The sequence below is a fragment of the Bombyx mandarina genome, chromosome 09 (genome assembly GCF_030267445.1).
Source record: "Bombyx mandarina strain Sakado chromosome 09, ASM3026744v2".
NCBI lineage: Eukaryota > Metazoa > Arthropoda > Insecta > Lepidoptera > Bombycidae > Bombyx > Bombyx mandarina.
Genome location: NC_143216.1, coordinates 6,373,205 through 6,399,816, shown reverse-complemented (window position 1 = coordinate 6,399,816; position 26,612 = coordinate 6,373,205). Strand labels below are relative to the sequence as shown.

Below are 26,612 nucleotides of genomic sequence, written 5' to 3'. Positions count from 1 at the left end.
GGTTTTAGGTGACGTCAACTGTTTACCGTTCGGTCTACAGGATCGGGTATGTAATTTCCAGCAGCTACGACAAGAGGGTTCGTCGCGTCGCCTTCTCGAAGTGGCGCAATGATGCCGACTGTAGATACTTACTGACTGATCACTCAACAATTGGTCGAAGACGGAGGTGATCAAGAAGCACTGTGCGGATACCGACTATGCAACTAATATTTCCTTCTAATAATTTTTATTACGTGTTAATTAAACAGCTGCTTTAAAACGGTCAACATTCATCCGGTATTTTCTATTAGTCCACAGATTATATCTGTAGTTGTCTCAAGTAGGGTTTATAGGTATGTAAACTTTTTGTGCCCTTAGAAGTTTTTAAGAAAATTTAGATATCTTCAGGACTTAATTATATATGTATTGCTGAATGCCACGATACTTCAAATATATAATAATGATAATAAATACTTCAAGTACGAGCATCATATAAACAATGCATTAAAAATCACATAGACTTCACTAAAGACAGGTTAAGGGATATAAAACGCAAACCTGAATAAAATCCAGGCAATGCATTTTTTTTATGCGAAACTGAAACTGTTGTCTGATGTGAAGAGGTTATTAGATCTCAGTGATACGATAAACTAGATTACAGTCTGTGAATTCGAATCAAGAACTGTTAACGATCATGTAAATTCCACATTTCATTAATACTCGGTATGAATTGTTGTGACAACAGCGTCCTCAGTATCGGATGTAGTGTTTTACACAATCAGTTGTTTTGGCTTCGTGTCTCTGATGTCTCCACAGTCCACACGCGCAGTCCACGTAGAATCCGCACGCTGGGTACACGCGCTCTCGCGACCAACTCGTTGACGATTTACTTGTAAAGGAACTGTGCTCAAAGTGTGCATTGGACACTGCTGTCATGATGTGCCCAGTGAGTATATTAAACGTTATGACAAAAACTTTATTTAAATATTTAAAATTACTCTTTAGTATGCAGTTTAGTTTGTTTTACCGTTAGTAACTTTTTCGTGATTTTTGTATCTCTCAAAATTTATGCATACGTTAAAATCTTTAAATAAAATGAAAAAAATTATCGTCTTTACTTATTAATTAGTACTTTCTGGAAATTTGCGTATTGTAGAGGTATATATGTATAACAACAATAATATTTTAAATATTGTTTTCTGAAATATATACAAAACGTATTTAATACTCGAACGAGAATATAACCTTTCATTTTTAATTATTATTACAATATAGTATTATTCCATAATATTATAAGTATTCTTAATAAACTCGCAAATGTTATTGAACGCTTCCAAGGACTTAACGAGTGATTTTAAATTTATTGAATTTTGTCAAAAATAGTAATTATTATTGGTTATAATCAAAAATAGAGTTCGTAAAAATTAGTCAAACAAACTACACAATTAATTCCCGTCAATACTATATTGGAGATGGGATACTATAATTGATAATAATCTATTATCTTAAATGTTTAAAATTTAAATTCACTTTCCCCGAATGATGTAATGAATGCGTGATGGAGCGATTCTCGTTTATTATGAAGCCTCGGAAGAGAATGACGACTATTAAGGATTCTTCATATGTTGCCGAACACGTGTGCCGACTGCGCTCTCCGGTATCGGAGAAATTGAATCACTTCACGTAACATCCAGTTTCATAGTCTAGACTTTGTGCATTTATACAATGACTGGTCATATTATTTTGTTTGTTTTTATGTTGTTTAGTCAGACGTAAACGATTTCGTATCGTAGTTATCTTCGTATTTAGCCCTGATTTAAGCAGTTGTAGATTTAAGTAGTTCAAGATTAGGACCACTTTTAACTTGCTAAAATGAGTTCACCTTATACTTAGCTGACGAGTTTCAACTCATCATCACATTGAAATCTCAAATACTTTACAGACCAAACAGCTTTATTGTTTCGTGAAAAGTATACCTTATTCACCCAGATTAACTACCGAAATGCCCTACTACTGATACTTAAGATATACAAATCAATCTACCGCATCTTTTGATGAATAATTTAGGCTAGACTTTTCAGATCTTTCAACCGAAACAACAAACCAAATTAAGATTTAATTATGGAGTCTGCTAGCTATGCTGGCATAATTAAAACAGCCTACTAGTCTAAAATCACTTAAAATAAATATTTTAATACAATTGAACTAAAAAAAAAAACTTGTCCTTGCGTAGCCCGAAATTATGTTTGTGAATTATATTGTATTTAAGTGTACACAAAGGTGTAGTGCATTGTTCCTTTAACCCGGCGTCATGGGGGTGGAAAAAGATTACACGGACGTGGGGGTGGGTCATATCTACCCGATATTTTGACTGAAGATATTCCAATAATATTAAAATAAATAATTAATTATTTTATGGTAATGACTTTATTTAATGACGAGGAAGTCTCTGCTGGTTTCATTACTACAATCTACGAGTCTAAAATCACTTAAAATAATACTTTTAATACAACAGAGCTAAAAAAAGAACCCTATTCTTACGTAGCCAGAAATTATGTTTGTGAATTATATTGTATTTAAGTGTACACAAAGGCGTAGTGCCTTTGTGTACCTTTTGCTAAGAAATAAGAATATCTTCTGTAGAAGAACTTATGCAATAACGAAACTTTAAAATATTTTTACCAAAATCGAGGACGTATCTTGATGACAAAAAACTCAGACGAAATTTTCGACTAAAAACTTGTAACAAAAATAAATAAATCCTTTGCTCAACAAGGCCTGCTGACTTAAATGGTGTCAGTCATTAAACTAGAGAGTTAAACTATTAGTTTCGATTATGCAACCAGTTTCCACGGTATCGTCCAATAAACAGTAGATCAAATACACTTTGATTGAAAAAGTTATACAACGGTGTCATAAACAACATTCTGGTTTGTATCGTAAAAGAAATGATATAGATATTAGAAATTTATAAAAAAGAATTAGACATTAGGAACGTAAATATAGCTGTATTAAAATCATTGGGTATGCAAAATTAATGATATCGCTTACCGAAAATATTTTAAGAAAGTAGACTAAAATCTCAATTGTAATAGAATAATTTCTATGGCGTCGTATAAACTGGAACGTATTATATAATCGTTACATCGTTATACCAAAATTTCATTTATTATTAAAAAATCTTATATTTGGAGTAATGGATCTTTTGACCGATCAATGTATTAATTGAAACAAAACTTTGAAAACATTGTGTTGTAAGCTGTTTTAGCGAATCGATAATGTAAAAAGAGTGATCATAGGTTAATTAATCAATGCGAATAAGATCATGTATCCTTTTTAATATTAACTGAAAAGAAAACGTGACAACGTACACAATATAATCACCTAGTTGCTGTAAGTGATTGACGAGCTCAGGGGAGACCAGTAACGATATTGCAACAATTGGGCTACAATGCAATGAGGCCATTAATTACGCACTGTAGATTATAATCTTATAAGACGATTCATTATAATAGCGACTCATAGAAAAGTTATCGTTTGAAATAATTTATTTACTTCACTTAATTTGTAGCTTACTTTAGTGTTTCATTACAGTGTATTATTATACTATAGAGCAACAAATCTAGATCAGGATAAAATCTATTAATTATTTTCAATTTGAGATCATAGTTTTAAACAATGTGCCGCTTGCTACTTGTTACTAAGTAAAATGAGGTTTTTAATAGTAAAATTTACCGCAGTTGTATAGATTAAATCGTACAGTCAGTTGAGTCAATGCCAAAGTTTTCTGACCGTGGGACAGTGAAAGCTTCCATAGATTACAATTTATAAACATATTTTTCTCACGATCATTCACTCATGATAACGCTGTAATTCAAACATAATTTCTAAAATGTAATTTTACAAAACTTTGTAATTAAATCTACTCTATTCACAAAAAAAATATAGTTTTCTCTCACAATACATTTGTTCAAAGAAAACCCGTTATCCATCGCTACGTAATATCAATTAGTGTAATAATACTTAATATCCGTTCGACCCGTGTTTGAATGATTTTCAAAGAGTACTGAGGTCAGTTAGAGATCTGATGCGGTGGTCAAATAAACATTATTATGTACTTAATAATATATTCCAAACACTGGAAAACATCTTAACATAATTATTTCAAAACGAGACCGATTGACCTGCATAATATGCATACTAAATTGTGAAAAAAAATTACATAATTAGATCATATAAAAACTCACTAAAAATGAAATGTATTTCCCACATTTCTGCCGATCTGTGTCTTTACATGTGTTGGGTTTTGAGTGATGAATGATAACAATCTAAAATATTTAATACGACTACAAAAGAAATCAAATAATATTGTTTGATAAATGATATTTTGTGTACCCTGGAGGCACAAGATTCTTAGTATTGGATCATCTCATTTTGGGATCAAGTTACGTGACCTTTATGTGGAAACAGAAAGCATCTTATCATCAATTATCTGATCACGATACTTTATTTAAATTGTTATATAATTAAAAACTATTAAAACTTTAAAAATAAATTCAGAGGGAGCTCTATTATAAGAGAGAGAGAGAGAAAGAGAAAATACACTTTATTGCACACCAACACAATTTACATTCAAAAAAACAGTCAAAAAGCACGTATGTACAATAGGCGGTCTTATCGCTAAAAGCAATCTCTTCCAGACAACCGTTTAATTTACAGAAATTCTGTAAAATATAAAAATATTGCAGGTATGTTGCGGTGTACCATAGACAATACATTATTATAGAAAATATATACATATAATAAACAGATATATACCGTTTATATATAATATATCCCAATATACATACTTACATACAATATATACTAATATACTTACACACACATAATAAATCAACAGTATGGAAATGATAAATGATAATAATGCAACAAACAGCACTAAACAGATAAGTAGTGTTCCTTCACCATTCTTTTAAAACAGTTTAAAGTTGGAGCACTTCTCACTGCATCCGGCAGAGCATTCCACAATCGAACCGCCTGGACGGTGAATGAATTGTCAAAGAATGATGATGAATGCACCGGCATTTTCAGTCTCAGGTTTTCCGATGATCTCAGAGAGATTATTATAAGTATGATTTTAAAACGTTTAAAACATTCAAAAAACATTACAATTGGAAAATCAAAAATCTGTTACCTTCTCAGCAGCGCAGCTCAGCAGAAAGCAACGCATGACCGATCGTTGTGGCTAAGCTTGGGGGAGACCTATATCCAGTAGTAGACGTCTGTGGGCTGAAAGATAAATAGATCTATCTATCAACCCTGATCCCCGCGAATCATTATATATATATATATATATATATATATATGGTATATATATGATGATAGTATCGGGAAAAGATCAATAATAGACATCACACCTTTCCACCTTCAAAGTATGCTTCTTTAGAAATGATACATTAATGAATAACCCGATAATCTAAACATTTTCTTAACGCTTTTTCGGAAATTGAGTTCAGTTCTCGCCATAAATTCTCCTTTATGTCCTCTACCGAATGAAAACTGGTGCCACGCAGTGGTAATTTGAGCTTAAGAAAAAGAAAGAAGTCGACTGTAGAGTCGTTAGAACTAGTAACCTACCTCGGGACGCTGAATGAATGAGGTTAGAATAAATATTTGAATTATATCAGGATCTGCTTGTTTAATAAAAGCTAGGAAAATGAAAACTTATCGAAACGCTATGTTTTCTGTGGTACATTATCACAATAGAAATCGGTAAGAGCGGTGTAAACATTATTTTTATCACTGTATCTTACAAACGTTCATACTATGGACGTAAGTACATACAATGATGTTTCGACGCCTACCGAACATGTGTACAGTTCATGTAATTTATGAACAACGACTTTGTTTGATAATCTTTAGGAAGTAAAAGATTTTCCGATAATCTGGCTTGCGTTCCGCCTTTTATGGTGTACTCAGCTATCAGATTGTGGTACATTTTTGTTCCTCAAAGAAAATATGTCTTGTAATGATATTTAGAAATGGGTAGGTAATTTATTTATTTATTAATTAAGTTGCACCAACAAAGTGATCATCAATACAAAACAGTGACAAACTAACAAAAATTCATGGGAGATGTCACCTCAATTATAGGTGCAATCGACAGTGCATTAACAACAAAAATAATTTGATTACATTAGATTGATTGCTTAAGATTAATTTATATTTATTATAATATTCAATATGATAATGACAATTTTAACTAGTCGTTTGGAATGAAATACATACGTGGGAACAAATAAGGTTAACAGTTTCAAGAAATTGTTATAACTATCATAATATACATTTTGAGCAGCCAATTCCTTATCCATGACATCCACGATAATTTGTGAAACTATTAAAAAAATTAGCAAATTCAATTTTAAATAAATATATTGATTTATTTTCAACAAAATATAACTTGAATACACAACAACCACAATTTTCGAAAAGTACTTCATACTGACTGTGTAGCATTTCCTATTTCATCTTGTGGGTAATTTAATGATTTAAAGAAGTAGCAACGTTCTTGTACTATACTCCAGTAAGAGTGCACTGCGTAAACCCCTCAGACACAGCCCACTGAGTTTCTCGCCGGATCTTCTCAGTGGGACGCGTTTCCGAAAGAAAAAAAGGAAAAAAAGAACTGTGTGCCCCTGTCCCTGGTGAGAATCATCGTCCTGCCCATTATTGATACAAAGTAATCATCTATTAATTATACTTTTAAAAAAGGGATGCCGCAAAATAAATTAGACTTTATGACTTACAAAAACGGCTTAAATTCCCCTTTATGAATTCTGCTCACTGCCTAAAGCCAGTGGGCAAAGTATGGGGCGGCTGTTTGTTAAAAATCAGAAGCAGTAGATTTACTATATTTAAAATAATCTTGCATGATGGTTTTGCAATAGAAAAAACTCAATAGATAGCGTAATAATATGACGATTCTCGAATATGTGTTATTTCCGCCACAATAGCAACCAATGAAATAAATAAAAATAAGAATAAAAAAGATAAACTAGGTTATTCAGCTAGATTTAATTAACTTACAGAAATTTGTTGGTACTGTTGAAATAATTGCATGTTTTAAATGAACTAAGCCCTGTAGTTCGTCCGTTGCAAAATTGTTTCAAAATAGATCATTATATTATTGTTTGGTTTTGTAGGTTTTTGCTTAACACGACATTCTGTTTAATTCATCTTAAGAGACTGAATATTTCATAAAGTTGCCGATGTCTCTCACATTTTGACCATATTTCGTCAACTAATTATGCAAATTACTTATTAGTGATAACGCAGTCTAATTATGTGTTGTTTGTTCTTATTTGAACGTAATAAAACATACACCATCTATAAAGCAGCTAAGTAACAAGGAAATGCGTGAACAACGGTAACGGGCACATGAAGCACATTGTTTACAAAATTCAATGTACCGTTGAATATTATCTCTTAATCGAGATTAATTAGACTGAAACGTAATACAATGGATGCTTAAGGTTTTCTCAAAATATTACATATCGTGTACACTACGGATTTAATAACGTTGTAAATTTTATTAGTATACAAACAATGCTCATTCATATCTATGTCTCTTCTTAATGAAATGTTGCAAGTAAGACTTCTTCATTATTATAATAAGCTTTTTCATGAATGGTTACTGGTGGTAGGACCTCTTGTGATTCCGCACGGGTAGGTACCACCACCCCACCTATTTCTGCGGTGAAGCAGTAATGTGTTTCGGTTTGAAGGGTGGGGCAGCCGTTGTAACTATACTGTGACCTTAGAACTTATCTCAAGGTGGGTGGCCCTTTACGTTATAGATTTCTATGGGCTCCAGTAACCACTTAACACCAGGTGGGCTGTGAGCTCGTCCACCCATCTAAGCAATAAAAAAATAAAAATGCATGTATTTGAATCACAATCTAATTGAAATTAAATTTCCTCTAAATTTATGTTATAGAAGAACAATTGCTCTTTGCAAAATTCAATGGATTGCGTTCATCGTTTCAATTAGAATTCATATCCATTCTACCAAAACGTTTTTTTTTTCTTAACCCTACATTATTAAATAGATATAAATGTGTACATATGAAATCTATATTAAAATAGGAAGTGAATTTGAGATTAGCTGCAATGTCTTGCGAAAGGCTACATTGTTGAGCTCATTATGATATTACGTGCTCACTCAGTTTCCGAGTTGATCTAATGAGAGACTATCTGTAGCACTTGTGACACTTAGGTATTTATGATTCTTTTGATTTTGCTTTGATTCTTCTTTTGATTTTTCTTTTGATTGCTTATCGATAAATCTAAAATAAAAGTAATCCAAAACTTAGAGTAGAAAAAAAGGCTTACTTTTTTTTATAAATCCCTCTGTCGCTGTTATGGGATATCTGAAACTGTTGCATAATTTCCAAGCAAATGTACAAAGCGAACGGTGTTGTATCGCTAAAATTCTGAATACATGAATCGTGCATGAAACTATTGCCTAAGCGAATTCAATTGTCTTTTAAATTCTGACACAAATTTCCTTTAAACGAAGAACATAAGAAGGTAATTTACGTAAATACTTCGCGCCGTAATGACGTAAACATGCGTTATAGGTAATACTTAGAAATACTTTAATATTAGCGTTAATATTGTCACGAGAGCTTACTAGCGGTAGTTTATTGAGGAACCACAATGCTCTAGTTGGGATCTACTTTTTATTACTCAATATGTATGCCTTATAAATCTCAGCGCTCTCAGCTATATTTAAAAAATATTGTTTCTGGAGCATTTCTCTGTTTATGTTCTCAATAAATAAAAACAACCACGGAGGTAGCGACCAATGTTAGGAAAGACCGATTATTAGCAATAATCCCTGCGTATAAACTAATTTTTAGACAATCATTTAAGCGGGAAACAATTCATACTGCAATATGTCGCCAACCAAGATGTAATAGACTCGTCGCTAACTGGATTTTTTTTTTTTTTTTTTTTATTGCTTAGATGGGTGGACGAGCTCACAGCCCACCTGGTGTTAAGTGGTTACTGGAGCCCATAGACATCCACAACGTAAATGCGCCACCCACCTTGAGATACAAGTTCTAAGGTCTCAAGTATAGTTACAACGGCTGCCCCACCCTTCAAACCGAAACGCATTACTGCTTCACGGCAGAAATAGGCAGGGCGGTGGTACCCACCCGCGCGGACTCACAAGAGGTCCTACCACCAGTAATTACGCAAATTATAATTTTGCGGGTTTCATTTTTATTACACGATGTTATTCCTTCACCGTGGAAGTCAATCGTGAACATTTGTTGAGTACGTATTTCATTAGAAAAATTGGTACCCGCCTGCGGGATTCGAACACCGGTGCATCGCTTCAACACGAATACACCGGACGTCTCATCCGTTAGGCCACGACGACTACATGAATTGAAATTAAATGAAAAATTAATGGAATGAGAGAAATTTGGAGTAAGAAAATTCTACGTGCAGCTTAGTGTAATATGTTGCTTTTGGTTTAGGACGATAAAAATTTTTCAAAAGAATTACGGTGGAACGGTTTTTAAGTAAATACGTAAGCATGCTTCAAACGTTGTTAAGAATTTTTGAAATAAGATAGATGAATTGATGTACCATTTTTTTCTGAAGTTCTTTAAAACGGTGTGCTAGTGCTTAAGGAATATCTTGATTCAGTGGGGTATTTTTGAAATGCTATCTTAGTATTATGTATTGTTATTTATTATGTTATTCTAATTGTCATTTCACGTTTTTCAAATTAATAACAAACTAGCATTAGATGTTAAATTGTATCTAACTGGTAAACAAAAAAAAGTAGAAAAGCATTTTTTTACTTTTCATTTATTCCTTATTCCGATTATCACTATAGTTTCTTTTTCTATTTTTTTTAATGTACAGTTATAGGTGGTATTTCCAGGATTTTAATTCTGCATATTCATGTATAGATTCATAAAACAATGTTATATAACATACCTTCTTCTTCATAGGATCAGAAATATTTTTAGAATCCTCAAATCAATCATACGTCTGAATTAAATCTTAATGCTAATCGATAGCTATAAAATAAATTCAAAATATTTACGTAATTTAAGATGAAACTTTTCTAGAAGTCATCTCATTTAGTTATTTAACAGGTCGAAAGAAAGTAGGTGTTTTAATGAATTATTAATTTTTTTTGAAGTTAGATTTACGTAGATCCAAATGTTCGTGGACACAAATGTTCCAATATGCCTAAATATTTCTTGTAAAGTAATTTATAGTGAAATTAACTATGGATGGACACTTAAACCGGTGTATTATTGTGTTGCTTAGTATTAGTATTGGTGTGTGATTAGTATGAAATATATTTCAAAACAGATATGAATTGTAAAATTTGTATTGTAAAATTGTTTTTCCAAACTTCAAATTACGAGTTACTGATTTGTGACAGAAATATGCAGGATTGAATGTATTAGTGAGCGTGCCAATACCGGACTGAGGGTTACCCAAATATCCTATTTGCTGTAAGATTTGCTGCTTTTGGATTTTTATTACTCCATATTATTTCGTTTATCGTGAAAATATGTTAAGTGCTTTTTTATATGTATAAAAAAAAAAGATAATTGCAGTAGTATCAGTCGCAAAACTCGATACGAATAAGCCGGATATCTTGCCCATTAGGCCTCGAACATTTAAGTAAATTAACAGTTTTCACAGGTTGGTACTTAGGATACAGTCAACGAGCGCGGGAAGAACCATAAAAAGCCTATAAAAAGTAGCATTGAATTTGAGATTGACTTCAATAGTTAATATCTAAATTGAACCTTTAATTAAAATTCGATCTCGATTTTCCTGGGCAAGGCACTCAGTGTTTTACTCATAATGTTATACATTCGCCAAAATATATTTACTATATGAACATACCTAGACATGGCTATTTGTTAGAATAACTTCACTCGCATTATCAATTGAACCAATCAATTATATCAAAATTGCTATGAGATATTAAGGTTAAGCTATAATTCGCCTATAATCATTGAATTATTTTTCGTCTTCCCTTAAAATTACTCTGCAGCTCCGGTAAGTTTCGATCTGTAATTGTTTCTGTATAGGTATGAAGACTCATCAATTAATTTATCGTACTTGCTTTAAGTATACTAGTCACTTTTTTTTTTTTTTTGCTTAGATGGGTGGACGAGCTCACAGCCCACCTGTTGTTAAGTGGTTACTGGAGCCCATAGACATCTACAACGTAAATGCGCCACCCACCTTGAGATATAAGTTGTAAGGTCTCAGTATAGTTACAACGGCTGCCCCACCCTTCAAACCGAAACGCATTACTGCTTCACGGCAGAAATAGGCAGGGCGGTGGTACCTACCCGTGCGGACTCACAAGAGGTCCTACCACCAGTAATTACGCAAATTATAATTTTGCGGGTTTCAATTTTATTACACGATGTTATTCCTTCACCGTGGAAGTCAATCGTGAACATTTGCCGAGTACATATTTCATTAGAAAAATTATACTTATACTTATAATTATACTTATACTTACTGTTTGGGTTTGAGGGAATACACAAAACGAAATCTGCGGCAAACATCAAATGAATGTATGTAACAAGGATTCCAAGAACAAAAGGAAAGTTCAGTGTTCAAGTGCACCGCTGACATGCATCGGCGAGGTACATACAAGTCACGCAGTGATCACGTCAAGCAAGTCTCGAACTTTCTTGCACATCAACTGCAAGTTCAGCTACAAATAATCTCGAAAATTTAAATTAAATTAATTTTCAAGCCTAATAAATCTATACTAATATTATAAAGAGGAAAGATTTGTTTGTTTGTTTGTTTCGAATAGGCTCCGAAACTACTGGACCGATTTGAAAAAATCTTTTTCCATCAGAAGCCGACATTGTTCCTGATGAACATAGGCTACTTTTTTTTATTTTTTTTTTTATTTATTTTTTTTGGTTTCATGTGTGTTTTAATGTTTCCGAAGCGAAGCGAGGGCGGGTCGCTAGTATAAATATAAAAATAAATCATTCGAACCGTGCGTCGTTTTTATTCCTTTAAACAATTGTAACTTCGTGTCAGTGGGTAATGTAGCGAATTTTATTTAAGTAGTAAATTTAATTTAACAATTACCTACTGACAAGACAGAGGCTATTCGTACAACTTACATTTCGTTAAGAAAACACACGTACAAGTATATAAACGGGTATTTGATTTAAACAAGACATTAAAGTTCCCTCTATAAGCCAATAACAAAATCCCGTTATTGCATAAACCAAACTCACCGCTAAATAAGGTTCAATCTTCAATACCATATTAACATGAGCATTTCTCTACACTTATTTGACCATGTTACGGATATTGTGCAACGAACATGTCTATTTCTATTTACATACCTACTAGTGAAGGAGACAGGTATGGAAAAAATGTTGGATAATGTTTAAAATGTAAAGCGCTGTTTAAGGAATATTGATACTTGTGAGGATAAGTAGTTTAGGAATCTAAACTAGGAACAAATGTGTAATATAGATCATGTGGCCATAGAAACAGACTTCAACTCAAATTTATCAAATATAGAAGATTAAAGATTTAAAATATGTTTAATCATTTTGTTACTAAATTATTTATAAGGAAGTATAGATATAGAATATGTTAAATTAAACAGAAGGGTCTCATTAATCTGTATCTGTACGTAATCACAGTTATTAGACCGGACATAGAGACGATTGTGGCGATTAATGTATTTAAAAAATATTATTTAGTAATGAATTATTTTCTGAGAAGGAGATCCGCCAAGCTATAATAATTTATGATCAAACATAGACAATAGCAATTACGTGTTCATATCGCGACCAACTCATCACTTTGCCGAACCACCAAAGGAAGATCTTCATCGGAGAGGGTATTCTGAGGGTGCGAATGCTGTTGTTCGGAACTTTTAAATGTGAAAACTTATCTGAAGAATGTCTTCAACGCGATTCAGGAGTTCATCAAATATCTTTGTAAATTAAAATTTACTTTTCACTTAGCGAATCGATCTTACCTTCATTTCAAATAGGAGCTTCGAAATTACAACTCACGGATCCTTTTTAACGAAGTTATATAGGGCAATTTAATAAATGTAATTATTTAATAATTTAATTAGGTTTTCATGAGTCGTCAATAACCGTACGATTATTTTTACGGTTTAAAATTGAGTTTATTACTTTCATTTTCTAATTTCAGACTCTTAAAATAATTTACAGTTTGTATGGCCACGAAGTTGTCTTTTACTGCCGAACTAGATTGGACATTTAACAATTTTAATAATGCACTAGCGACCCGCCCTCGCTTCGCTTCGGAAACATTACAACACACATGAAACCAAAAAAAAAAAAAAAAAAAGTAGCCTATGTTCATCAGGGACAATGTCGGCTTCTAATGGAAAAAGAATTTTTCAAATCGGTCCAGTAGTTTCGGAGCCTATTCGAAACAAACAAACAAACAAATCTTTCCTCTTTATAATATTAGTATAGATGTACTTCTAATCTGCAGAACTCAACAAACTTAACAACAATTCGAGCTGCAATTATTAACAGGAATAAAAAAAAATGTTAAAGATTTCTAAGCTGTGTGTAAGCTGGATCCGTTGGTGATCCTCAAAGCGCCTGATTTTTACAGATACGGATTAGCGAGTTTTTCCAATGGAAGTTATTGTGTGTTGCTTTCCAGTAGTTTCAATTAGCATAAAAATAGAATGTAAATTGAAATCAATTTGACAGAAATCACGATGTTACACACTAAACGTAGATGATACATGTACCTTGCTCGCTTAATAGTTGTCGTAAATGTAATTGCGAATTTACTTTGTAAAAGGTAATGAGGGTGATTATCCACTTTTGCAAAATGTCACGCACGTGCCTTATAAGTGGAAAGTGTTCATCTTAAACATCAACCATTACTAAACGTTTTGTGACCCATCACGAAAATATTTAAGTGATTTATATAGTAAAACGACAACGTCTTAAGTTTTCATAAGTTTTTTTTTTTTTTTGGGCGGAGGTATGTTTTCATTAGCCTGCTTTGCACTGCTTCTTTTAATATCTACAAATAATATATATCCCAGCTTTTTTTACTTTATTTGTTAAAATTGGCAATGCGATTTACACAACGGGAGAATAACATCGTTTAAATAAAGAGATTTGCAAAAATCATCAGTCTAATCATCAGTCTATCTGTTTATTTATTTAACGGAGTAATGTTGCATCGACTTGAAACGTATACAGCCGCAGTGCAATACAATACAATACAAATGAGATATCGACAACATTATTCTAAGGGTTAGGTACCGTGATTTACGTTATCTGTGATATCTAAACCTCCGGAAAAAATTAAGTGCAATGCGTGCTAGCCTCCCCCTCTGTAACATAAAAATGAAAACAACATGATGTTGATTAAATTACTCTCAAATTTACAACTAAATTATAATTGTCAGGAATTATTAAAAGAATGAGAAGACAAATATTGATGTTCACTGACGGTTTTCTTGCGCAATATGCATATGGAATGCGGACCGTTACGGTAATAAAGAGTAATTATTCTTATTTCGAAGATCAGAGCCAGCGAAGACGCGGCCTGAGGCGGCCATTGATCTCACGACAATTATCGCAGGCACTTTGAGCTTTGACCACGTTATTATATTATTATTGCACAATGTTGACACCTACAATCTACATATCATGTAAGCATGATGGATGCAAATAATTGTAATAGAATCATAATTGTATCGCATCATATTTGCGCAATGACAAAGTTCACGAGACTTATAAATTACGAAAAACTATATTTAGTATTTGTTTTCTTAACTAAAACAGTTCATTGTGCTGTAGATTTGAACAATTGACTGTTCATACATTTAATAAAATGTTTCAGTGACATAACTAATAAACGCCAAGTAATTAAACCTTAAAATTTCAATATACACGTAACGATTTACGAAATAATTTTCTTTACACAGCAAAATCGACCTTAAGTCCATTGAGCTATTAAATAAATCATGCTTTCAATGCGAATGAATACCTTTGTCAATAATCGATCGATAGCTAACACAAAATCCTTTTGATGTAACAAAAGTAATCTTCTCTAACCATAGAAAGCGAAATTCCGGCTTTGTTGACAATGACGCTTATATAATTATACTACCATTGTGCGTAAATTATCGTCGACGTCGTTGTCGTGTATGCAAGAATTTCTTGATGGTTTCAACTAGCATACTGAAGATTATGAGTTAGCTCTGCTAATATGACAGTCGCTTGATAGCGAGATTTTGGTTTATCATCAGAATCAGTCACCCGTGACCACGAAAGCTGTAAAACATTCGTTACGTCAAAATTAATAGAATGATCATAAAAACGTGTGATTAATCCGTAAAAGTAGAGAATTATATCTGTGACTCGTGAAAAACGAAGAAAATACTGGAAGCAGTAAGTTTTGAAAAAAATGTAGGTATGGGGTAGTTTTTCGGAGTATTCCTTCTCTTAGCCCCTATTATTTAACAATTCCTAAAAAAAACTCGACTGTTTCAATTCACACAGAAACAATGCATAAGACCATACCGGTTGTGTATTTCGTAAGATTGTTATGTTTCCGTTTTGAATGTCGATGACCTGCGTTTTGTGGAAGCTATAACCAATGTTATTATCATCTTACACTTAGCAGGCAAGTTTATGACACGCTATATTGTCATTCAACAATTAAAAAGTAGAAAGTTCAGAAGAATCATAAAAATTGAATTATAGAAAAGATATTATCGCACGGGGCAACAGAACTCTACTGTTCTTCTCAACTTAATAACAATGCAACCTTTCATGTACAGGCGAAGATTCATTAGACATTTATAATCATAATTATTTTATTTTATTTTACTGGTGGTAGGACCTCTTGTGAGTCCGCACGGGTAAGTACCACCGCCCCGTCTATTTCTGCCGTGAAGCAGTAATGCGTTTCGGTCTGAAGGGCGGGGCAGCCGTTGTAACTATACTGAGACCTTAGAACTTATGTCTCAAGGTGTGTGGCGCATTTACGTTGTAGATATCTATGGGTTCCAGTAACCACTTAACACCAGGTGGGCTGTGAGCTCGTTCACAAAACTAAGCAATAAAAAAATAAAAAAATAAAAAATAGTTGATCTTGAAATGCTATCATTATCACATTATATAGCACGCAAGTGCATCTTATTGAAATTAACTCCTCGGCGTGTTTTTATGCTAATGAGCAATACACTTTCACAAGTCCGTGATTATTATCCGAACTGTGAAATGAACAAAATTCAATTATTTCTACACTGGAAACGAAGCGGCTAGCTTATATTCGAATCATCTTTTTTGAGGCTGTTCACTTGGATCAGATTTTCGGCCTTCATATCTATCAGAATTTGAAGCTGTACAATAATTTATGGGCATATAGTACGTATGTGATTATGTAAGCTATTCTCATAAATATCGTATGATTCAGAGAGCTTCTTGGTTTCTACGTGTAGGTACTAACAAAAATATGCATAATATTGAGCCAGGCCGCTCATAAGACGAAATATATTTGTATAATTTTATACAATATGCTCCAATAGCATTTTTTTATTTAAAATAATAAGCTTATTATATTAAAACTATCAATTTTTAATCCAGTAATAGGCAATAGTACTGATTGGAGACAATTCTTGAACAGTAGACAGAGACTTGGCTTTGTCCCTCCCTGACATTGCTAATGTTCATGAACGGTAGCAACCACTTACGATCAGATGAGCCTTAAGCTCCATCAGCTTATGATGAGGAAAAACAAATAAAATGTCACACAACATCCAGTCTGCCTTTTGCCTACCTTCAGCTCTGTGATATTAATTAATAACAAAAACCTATTATAAAATGAACATTTCGGCAGTATTATGTACTATCATTTGCAACCATTAGTATTCAAATGTGTATTTTTATGATTCTTGCGTAAGTTTTCAAGATTGGTAAGTTCTTGAAAGTAAACTGTTAATAGATACACGTGAACTATTAGAGCAGTAATTAAATTTACTTAGAAAATTATTAATACGAGATATTTGAGCGTAAAAATAATGCCTGTTTATCTATTTACAGTAAGTGATAAACTACGTTAGATATACTTTGAAACTCAAGTTTTTTTTTAATTCTCAATGGATCATTTCGAAACGCTTCGATAACGTTTTTGCTTTTAAAAGGATTTATAAATTAGCTATTCGTGAGAACTACATGCATAAAATTATATAATACCTATACGAGCCGTGTAGGTGCGTTATTGACTCTAAGAATTCTGTAAGAAGCCGACCCCGTAAATTATGGTGAAAGCGTTTGGATAATCAAACATATTTTTGTTACGAGGGGCCACAGACTAAAACATTACATTGATTCTAATTAAAACGAATTTTTATGTTTTCGTTCGCGTTTTTTTAATTTTCATTAAATTATTTCCAATGTTACGAATACTTTACAGTTTTCGTGGCCACAAATGACGACGATGACAACGAACTTAAACCGTAACAGTCGTTTTAATTATGTCTGCGACTCGCGAATGCCGAAGAAAATATTATATTGCAGTAGTTATTCATAGGCAAAATATAGAATTTTGTCAATATGGTCAAAAATATATTTAAATAATGTTTTTATAAAAACAAAAATGGTAAGGTAATGATTACTGTCTCAGATACAATATTGTTCAAGTTCTTAACCATAAGCTAGAAGGTCATACTTTCACTACGCTTCGATTCACGGACATTGCGAAGATTTATAACGATAAAGTTGAGTGCCTTTGCTGTAAGATTTTCACTTGAATCGGCGAAAGTAAAAACATTTCATTTGAAAATTTACTGATAATATGATCATAATATGATAACAAATTCAGAAAATCGACATTGACAATTGCAATTTTCATATTAAAATGTACTTTTCTCTTTAAATTGTCGATTTTATAATTTTTCCCGTCTATATTTGCTGTTGCGCCAATATTTGAAAAAACTAAAGACTTGACCAATTTCATGAAACACAAAAATCCGTATGTAAAAAGCTATCATTACTCTTAAAAAAGGAATTTTATTTTTCGTAAAATGTCTGGAAGTAGAGCAATCTACAAAAAAAATATGTAATGGGTGAATTCACTTTTAGTAGATGTAATAATACATTCATTTAAATTACATCACAAGCTAGGAATATATTTTGTGTGCTGGAAGACACTCACGAACAAGCAAGTATGCACACAAATGAAAGATTTCTTATAAAGGAACTTAGATTCAAATTCGAACACAATGAAACAGAAGTCACAGCTGTTTACCACTATACAAATGAGCCGGGCAAATTTCTTGTTTTAATTCGTTTCCAATTTAATCATGCTTAAAATTATTGAACATTTATCAAGATTTTGTAAACAAGACCCGTAGTGTGTTCCCGTGTATATTCGTAGGTCATACTACGTCTGGGATTTTAAGGTTCCGTTTTTTTATTAATGTACTTATGTCGTGAATAACTTTCACAAAGGACATCATCGTGAAATACAAAATTCATAATTAGAAATACAACCACCAAGAACCTTCTTTTTAAATTGCTTTTGGTGGCTTAAAAGCATGCCTTCCATCCGGCCTACTTACACAGACAATATAAATTTCTATAGTGGGACAAGTATAAGAATAAATATTGTCGTCATGAAGTCGTTGTGGCCTAAAGGATAAGACGCTCGGTGCATTCGTATCAAGCGATGCAACTGTGTTCGAATTCCGCAAGCAGGTACCATTTTTTCTAATTTAATACGTACCTAACACTTGTTCACGATTAACTTCCATGGTGAAGGAATAATGTCGTCTAATTAAAATCAAACCCGTAAAATCATAATTTGCGTAATTACTGGTGGTAAGATGTCTTGTGAGTCCGCACGGACATGTACCACCAGCCTGCGTATTTCTGCCAGCGAAGCAGTAATGCGTTTAAGGTTTGAAGAATGGGGTAGTCGATGTACTGTTAAAAACGAAGATCTTAGAACTCATGTCTCAAGATGGGTGTTGAAATTTACGTTGTGGATGTCTATGCGTTTCGGTAACCACTTAACACCAGGTGGACCGTGAGCTCATCCACCCATTTAAGCAATAAAAAATACAAAAAATCTTTTGATTTTCAGGGAATAATCTCTTCTTTGTTTATTTTCAGACGACGGCGTTATATTTCGTAGTCATGTTGCTGTCATTGACTACTGCGCAAGATACATCAACAGATGACATTAACAAATTGGATAACATAGAGGTGAAACCTTCGGCTAGATTAGATCCTTACATTAGGAAAGCTTTATTAAGAGCGCTTAGTGAACTAGAAGAAAGTGGGGATATTACAACAGCCTCGGACGCTGGCGATGGACCTTTAAGCACGAACACTGGAATTCAACTAAACGAAGACTTCACTGAAACTCAGACAGCTAAAGAAGGTATCCAAATACATTCGTTTGTCGTAAATGGGCAGGCAGCTTTTGAAAACAGCACAAGCTTTAATCCAACCGTCTTGGAAAATAACATTTCTATATTAAGTACAACAGCTGGGAATGTTGAAAATCAAGCAACACTTACTCGTTCTACAATATCTCCGATAAATGATTATTATCGAACAAAAACCTCTGGCATTAATCAACAACAAGTAAGGAGTATACCGACTTCAACATTACAAAATATCAAAAATGACGAAAAGGCATCATTCAAGCAAAAACTTTCAACAACGACCACAACGACCACGACCACGACTACGACTACAACTCCAAAACCAACGCACAATGAAGATGGTGAAAATATAGAAGACGTGGACAAAAGGGACGTTCAGGTCTATCAAGCGCCATTAGTTGCGGCTTTCACTGTTCATCAAGACGCTAATGGACTTCCCAAAAAGGTTATACCACTTTATCAACAGACTCATGGCCAACAACTATTAAGGCCTTCACCGACTAATATCGTGCCTAACATATTCACACCTCAGCCACTGAGACAAACTATCCCATTGCCAACCAATTTACCTAACAGAAACATAAATACTCAAAATGAATTTATTGCACATCAGTTCGTTTTACAAAAGGAGTTGGAAGAAAAACAAAGGATTCTTGAGGAGCAATTGCGTCTCCTGCAGCTACAGCAAAGTCAACAAGAAGAACTATTGAGAAAACAACAATTTCTTCTACAAAACAAGCAAGTACAGAATAATGTATTTGACCAATCTAGAAACCGAAACATTCTGTCGAATAATCCTGTGAATAATTTTTCAGTACAGAAAAATTCTCAACAAACTCAATCGTTTAATCAAAACGCTTTACGTCCACAAAATTCATTCCTAACTGTCCAGCCTAGTGTACCTGTAGAGCAAACTACAACCGTGTCTAATCAGCAACAGCTTCCAAATCGAGAAGCAGTTGATTTTCTCTTACAATTACGTAATCACCAGTTTCCACTTCAAGAGAATCATCTACCCCAAGGCATTGGTACGTTTTTACAACCAAGCCCTACGCAAAGTTTTCACCAAGGTTTAAACTTGAACCAAATTTCCACAAATCAACTAGTTCCTAAACAAAACACTCGTGTTTTCCGCCAAGAGGTAGGTGTTGGCAACTTAGGAATCAACAATCAAAACTACAATCGCTTCAATACGTTTAATCCTGTTCACACGAACAGATTTTTCCCGCAGCAATCGAGAACCAATCAATTTACACCAGATTTTGAGCTCAAGCAATTATTATTCCAAACTGGACTGAATGGACGACACAACGAAGATTTGAATATTGTATCTAAAGTTCTGTCTCTAAATCATGGCATACCATTGAATAATGTTTCAAACCGTTTACCTTTTGACAGTAGAAGACAAGTAAACACATTTATCTAAACTAAAAGATTTATTGCTTTGGAGAGAAAATTAGATATTTTATAATCTTCTTGAAAAATACCGTTCCCAATATCCTGCAAAATATGTTTAAGCCCACAGTTAATAAATAATGCAACCAAAGAAAAGCAGAGATCCGATTACATAATTACAAAAATATAAAAACCTAGAGAAAAAATAATAAGTTCGATCGTATTTACCGATCGGATTCTCTATTATTTTGATCGCAATAATCGTATTAAAAACATATTTAGATTGATAATATTTATTTAATTTTAAATTACGAACTGCCATAAGTAGGTAGATTAATTAAGTTTATCACATTTAAATTTATCATATAAGACGAATCGAATGTTAGTGTGAAAATGATTAAATGATAAGTGCTTTATTTATGGAGGGAAGTTTGCTTCGATCAATAATGCTACTATTATTGATCGAAGACTACGTATGTAAAAAAATAGCAAGCATTTCGATATAGGTATTTGTAACAAAATAAGATTTGATTTACTTTCCTGTCTTTTAAAAATGTGGTTGTTTTCAAGTTTTTATTTAATAAGATGTTCCTTTTTTATGATCTTGGGTCCAGAAACATTTATAGAATTTGCATAAACTCAATAAATATAACTTGGAAGGTAGCCCCGTTTATAAACATGGCACTGGGAACCCTTTCAAGAGATTTAATACCTAAGTGTTAATCTAATTAATTTAGTTTAACCACAAAACAAAAACCGGAATTTTCTAAACTCACAGTCTTTGAATTTGAATTTTCTTGCGGTCTTACATCGGGCCAGAATAATTGAAAACTTGGATTGTGTTAGATTTAAAAGTTAATGCACTCGTAAATAATTTACAATTATGTTATAAGGCTAAAAAATGCTGTAAAATTGTTTCGTAAGGTTCATTTATTACGATCAGTGTTAAGATGTACGGAAACAAATTTTACAATACAATTCAAATAGCACATTTATTTGACACTGTTGACTGTATTGATTGTATTGATTTCATTATTGATCTTTAAGATGTTGGAGTTGGAAAAGCTTAAACTAATGTCATTAGAAAAAAAATCTTAACTGGGAACCCAACCAATTAACTTTCGATGTAGATCTGAATACTTAATTTTTGATTTTATGCTACATATTTCATACGTTTACAAGCCATTTTTTTAATTCATTCATACCTTTCTTTAGATTCTTAGAAATGTAAGAAATTATGTAAATATACCTATTGTACTGTACTTACTATTAAAAATTGTCACATCGTGTTATTGAAAATATGTATGTATTAAGAATAAATTAAAATGAATATGTAAACGAATATTTGTATTATTTTAACGATTTTATAGTGGATTCTAGTAGGTAGTTGCTCATATCTTTAACACAAATTCTCTTATGTTATAACGTTATTTACTACGTCGTTATTAATGGCCGTTTTCCAATTACAGCACAAGAGCGCATTATGCGGCATAATGCTCAACTAAGCTTCAGCAAAATTCGGCATTGTGCGTCACTGAGTCGCATTATGCTCTTGTGCTGTAATTGGAAAATGGCCTGTGTTTCTTCAGGTTTAAATGTGTAATAACGGCGGTTTATTAACTGCTTAGTATCTGTGATAGTGCAAAAATTTGGGAAAATGAAACAAAGCCGCTGAACGTTTTGAAGTCGTCGATAAGACGTCCGGTGCATTCGTATGTAGCGATGCACTGGTGTTCAAATCCCGCAGGCGGGTACCAATTTTTCTAATGAAATACGTACTCAACAAATGTTCACGATTGACTTCCACAGTGAAGGAATAACACGGTGTAATAAAAATCAAACCTGCAAAATTATAATTTGCGTAATCACTGGTGGTAGGACCTCTTGTGAGTCCGCACGGGTAGGTACCACCACCCCACCTATTTCCGCCGTGAAGCAGTAATGCGTTTCGGTCCGAAGGGTGGGCTAGCCGTTGTAGCTGTACTGAGACCTTAAAACTTATATCTCGAGGTGGATGGTGCATTTACGTTATAGATGTCTATGGGCTCCAGTAACCAGTTAACACCAGGTGGACTGTGAGCTCGTTCATCCATCGAAGCAATAAAAAAAAATAAAGAAAAAGGTAACTTCTCGAGATCCTTCAAAAAATCTTAGTAAATGACCACCATTTTAATGAGATTCTATTTCATCCCATATCATTCCCTCTCATTTAATTTGATTTAATTTCATGTCATGTTTCATATTAACTTCATTTCATTTCATAATATCATTTTTCATTTAGAAAAGATTTCATTAAAATTAAAATAAGACTTGACCTAAAAGTCTTAGTTACCAGGTCATAAAATCCCTTTGAAAAAGTGCATCACTTTGATTGATTTGACTGACAGTGACAAGACAATTGACATTTGAAAAATTAAGCATTTTCACTATTTTCAGATTGCTGCATACATATTTGATCTCAAATATATTAAGTGTATAATCTATGATTATAATTTTGCTGTGTAAATCATAAATAATCTAAAGTCTTATTTTCGGGTGTATAAATTAAGTAGGTACTAACACCGCGGAGTATGGTAATAATGGACAGTGCAGAATCTGTCGGTAGCTTAGAAGAGCAAGCTCTCAAAAGAAAAGAAAGACTGAAGAATCTAAAAAGAAAACGAACAAACAGTGATAACACATCAAATAATACTACAAATGAAACAATGACACTGCCCAAGTAAGTTATAAACAATTTAAAAATGAACGCTCATAGCTTGTTATGGCATTAATGTATTTGATGATATAATAACTAGCCAAGACGTTTGTAAAATACTGGGAAATTTCTTGAATCACTGAACCAGAATGATTCCGATCCGGTAGTAGATTCATTTGCGAAGCAATTGCTCTTGAGTTGTTAGGTCTCCTTCGGAGGCGCTCGGGCAGTTCTTAGTAAATTCTACCCCTCCTGGCTAAGCCTTTGTTCGCCCACCTGTCCTGGTGAAACTGGAAGGGCCTTTGGGCCACCAGTAATCTTTCAATCATAAAAAAGGGCATAAGAATAATACCACTAAATAATTTGCATGATTTAATGGCTGCTGGTAAATAAAACAATAATCAGACTATAATTTTTGTAGCTATTTATTTTCCTTATTATTCTTTTTTTGTGTAATGTTTGTTTGTGATATTTATTTTTAAAACCAACTATCATTATTGTAGACCAAAATTTAGAAGTTACAAGCCTCAAGATGAAGCATTACAAGAATCCAAACTTAGTGATGCAGAACCAACAGTGATAGAAGAAGAAGTAAAAGATTTGTTGGAGGCTGGTAAAGAAAAGGTACTACAATTAGCTATATTTACATAATGTAAACAACCACTGCTCCCAAAATTGTAACAATATTTCAAAAATAAAATGATGTTCATGGAAGTTCCAAGAATATTTTTATAAAACGTTTGGTTGGATGTGGGAGTAATAAAATAATTAAAACAATTGTTACAGTTTTACTGACAACTCAATGATTCTTGACTAAGAAAATTTCTACACAATACAGTTAGGAAGTTAGTTTAATGATACAGCTGCCACTGCTTTTCCATCAATTGATTTGACTTCATCTTGTAGTCGCCGTAACTAAGTCATTTAAATTAAATTCAAAATAATAAAAAAAAATAATTAAATAAGTACTTGGACATGGACACCCTTAATGAAAAATACTTTCATACAAATTTTATGCGTAGATTTACCATGGATGAATGTTCAAAATGTTTTATTTATTAATTTTAATTATTTAAAATATTAAATTTATAGTTATCTGAAAAAAGTTGTATTTGTTAACATCAAGCTTTCATGGAAACAACAATTTAATAATAGGAAACATTTTCAGGTGGTTCTCCAGGATCTCGACATAACAAGTTTAGCACCAAGAAAACCAGACTGGGACCTCAAACGAGATGTGGCCAAGAAGCTAGAGAGATTAGAACGGAAGACACAGAGAGCCATAGCTGAATTGATTTGGGATAGACTGAAACATGGAAATGAAGATAATTTAAGTGCTATGATTACAATGACTGCTAACCGACCTACCATTACAGATGATGATTAAATTTTATGTGTCCTGCAATAATTTTACATTAGAAACTTAAAGCATGCAAAAGTGGATTTAAATATTAAATGTAGTTGTGACCTAAAAGATAAGATGCCCAGTGAATTAATACCGAGGGTATGACTGTGCTATTGTGCGAAACCTGTAAGTGGAAAGTCAGTTGTGTAATAAAAAAAACTCTAAACCTATTAAATTTGTATAAGTATTGTTGATGAAGCATAATTAAGATCCATATATTTGGGGTCCCATAATCTTAACAATAGGTTTGAAGGGTGGAACAGCCTTACAATTCTGATTTTGACCTCCAATCTCAAGATGGATGGCAAAATTCATGTTACAGTGAGCTCTGAACTCCTAATGCAATTAGATGAATTTTAAATCTTTTTCTTTTTGTATATTGGTTATTGTACCTTGATTATGAAAGAGTTATCTTTATGCCTCAAGGAGAGCACTGGCATTCTCATTGTGTTGTTAAGGGTCTAGGTCAGTGATTCTCAACCACTGTGCCGCGGCACTTTTGTGTCCCGCCAAATTTTGCAAATATATAATAATGTTAATACAGTCAAAACTGTTTACTGCGACATCGTTTAGAACAACATACCGGCTATAATAACCTAGAACAAAGGTCCCGGATGAATGCTATATGACAGCCTTATTAAAAACATTGCAATGTCGTATACATTGCTAATAACGACATACCTCATAAAACGACGAATATTTCGGAGAATTAGATCTGTTAGAACGACCGGCTAAGCTGTATTGTAAACAATTTGAATAGGTTACTACATTTGTCTTCAATGGCTATTAAAATCAGGAAAGAAAACAATAAGATTTAGTTTAGTGTAGGGTATTTTCTAATTCTTAGAAACAAAACACGTGCATGCAGTAGAGTCAAAGCCCGCTTCTTCATATCTCTTCAGTTAGTTTGTACTTATCTATACACAAGACGCACCAAAACTTTGTGGAGTTATTCGTGAAACTTTCAAAATGTCGCAAAGAAAAAGAAAACAAATTAATATTGAAGAAAAATCGCCTATTATATCCAAGCTAGAAAGCGGAATTTCAAACAAAGACTTAGCAAAGGAATATGGTGTATCACACTCGACAATTTCAACCATTTGGAAAGAGCGAAGAGAGAAAAATTCTTCTACTTATGTGTAATAAGCAAAATGTATATAGTTGTATAAATATATTTTTCCAATAATTCCCTATAGATTTGTTTGTACTTGCACGATACACATTAAGCATCACCGGTTGTTACGACTATCGGTTTTTACGACTGAATATGAGCAGTCCCTTCGATGTCGTTATAACATGTTTGTTGATAGTAAGATGCAATATGCTGGCCCGCAGATTTACTGGTTGCGATAGCTATGTTAAACTTACAATTTTTAAAGCTTATTGCCAGAATTTTTACGCCAGTAGTCTGTGGACCACATACACGCGGAGAGCTTACAATGCCCTACGCGTTCAATATAATAATGCGTTTAGGATGATGTTGTCACTGCCGCGCTTTTGCAGTGCATCCACAATGTTTGCGACATCTCACACCGATGACTTCTTTGCAATAATGCGGAAGAGAAGTGCATCGTTATTGCGTCGAGTTCGTGACAGTGGCAACAGTCTTTTGAGAATCATATCGAGCAAGATCG

At 33.1% G+C, this 26,612-nt stretch overlaps 2 protein-coding genes across 2 annotated transcripts; both read left to right on the top strand.

Moving 5' to 3' along the window:
* The first annotated feature begins 731 nt into the window (after positions 1-731).
* On the top strand, positions 732-22,220 carry LOC114247572 (uncharacterized). Its single transcript, XM_028180563.2, has 2 exons — positions 732-925; positions 19,206-22,220. Exons 1-2 carry the CDS (start codon positions 914-916, stop codon positions 20,907-20,909), a joined length of 1,716 nt encoding a protein of 571 aa, XP_028036364.2. The 5' UTR covers positions 732-913; the 3' UTR covers positions 20,910-22,220.
* A 1,022-nt stretch (positions 22,221-23,242) lies between these two features.
* Positions 23,243-26,171, top strand: LOC114247589 (coiled-coil domain-containing protein 12). Its single transcript, XM_028180586.2, has 3 exons — positions 23,243-23,597; positions 24,077-24,197; positions 24,742-26,171. Exons 1-3 carry the CDS (start codon positions 23,449-23,451, stop codon positions 24,958-24,960), a joined length of 489 nt encoding a protein of 162 aa, XP_028036387.1. The 5' UTR covers positions 23,243-23,448; the 3' UTR covers positions 24,961-26,171.
* The last annotated feature ends 441 nt before the right edge of the window (positions 26,172-26,612 follow it).

What these genes read in the sequence shown, in the direction of transcription:
- LOC114247589 (XM_028180586.2), top strand. Translation starts at nt 23,449, where the DNA reads ATGGTAATAATGGACAGTGCAGAATCTGTCGGTAGCTTAGAAGAGCAA. An exon ending in GAAACAATGACACTGCCCAA is followed by an intron (nt 23,598 to 24,076) that starts GTAAGTTATAAA and finishes TCATTATTGTAG; the next exon opens with ACCAAAATTTAGAAGTTACA. An exon ending in TGGAGGCTGGTAAAGAAAAG is followed by an intron (nt 24,198 to 24,741) that starts GTACTACAATTA and finishes AAACATTTTCAG; the next exon opens with GTGGTTCTCCAGGATCTCGA.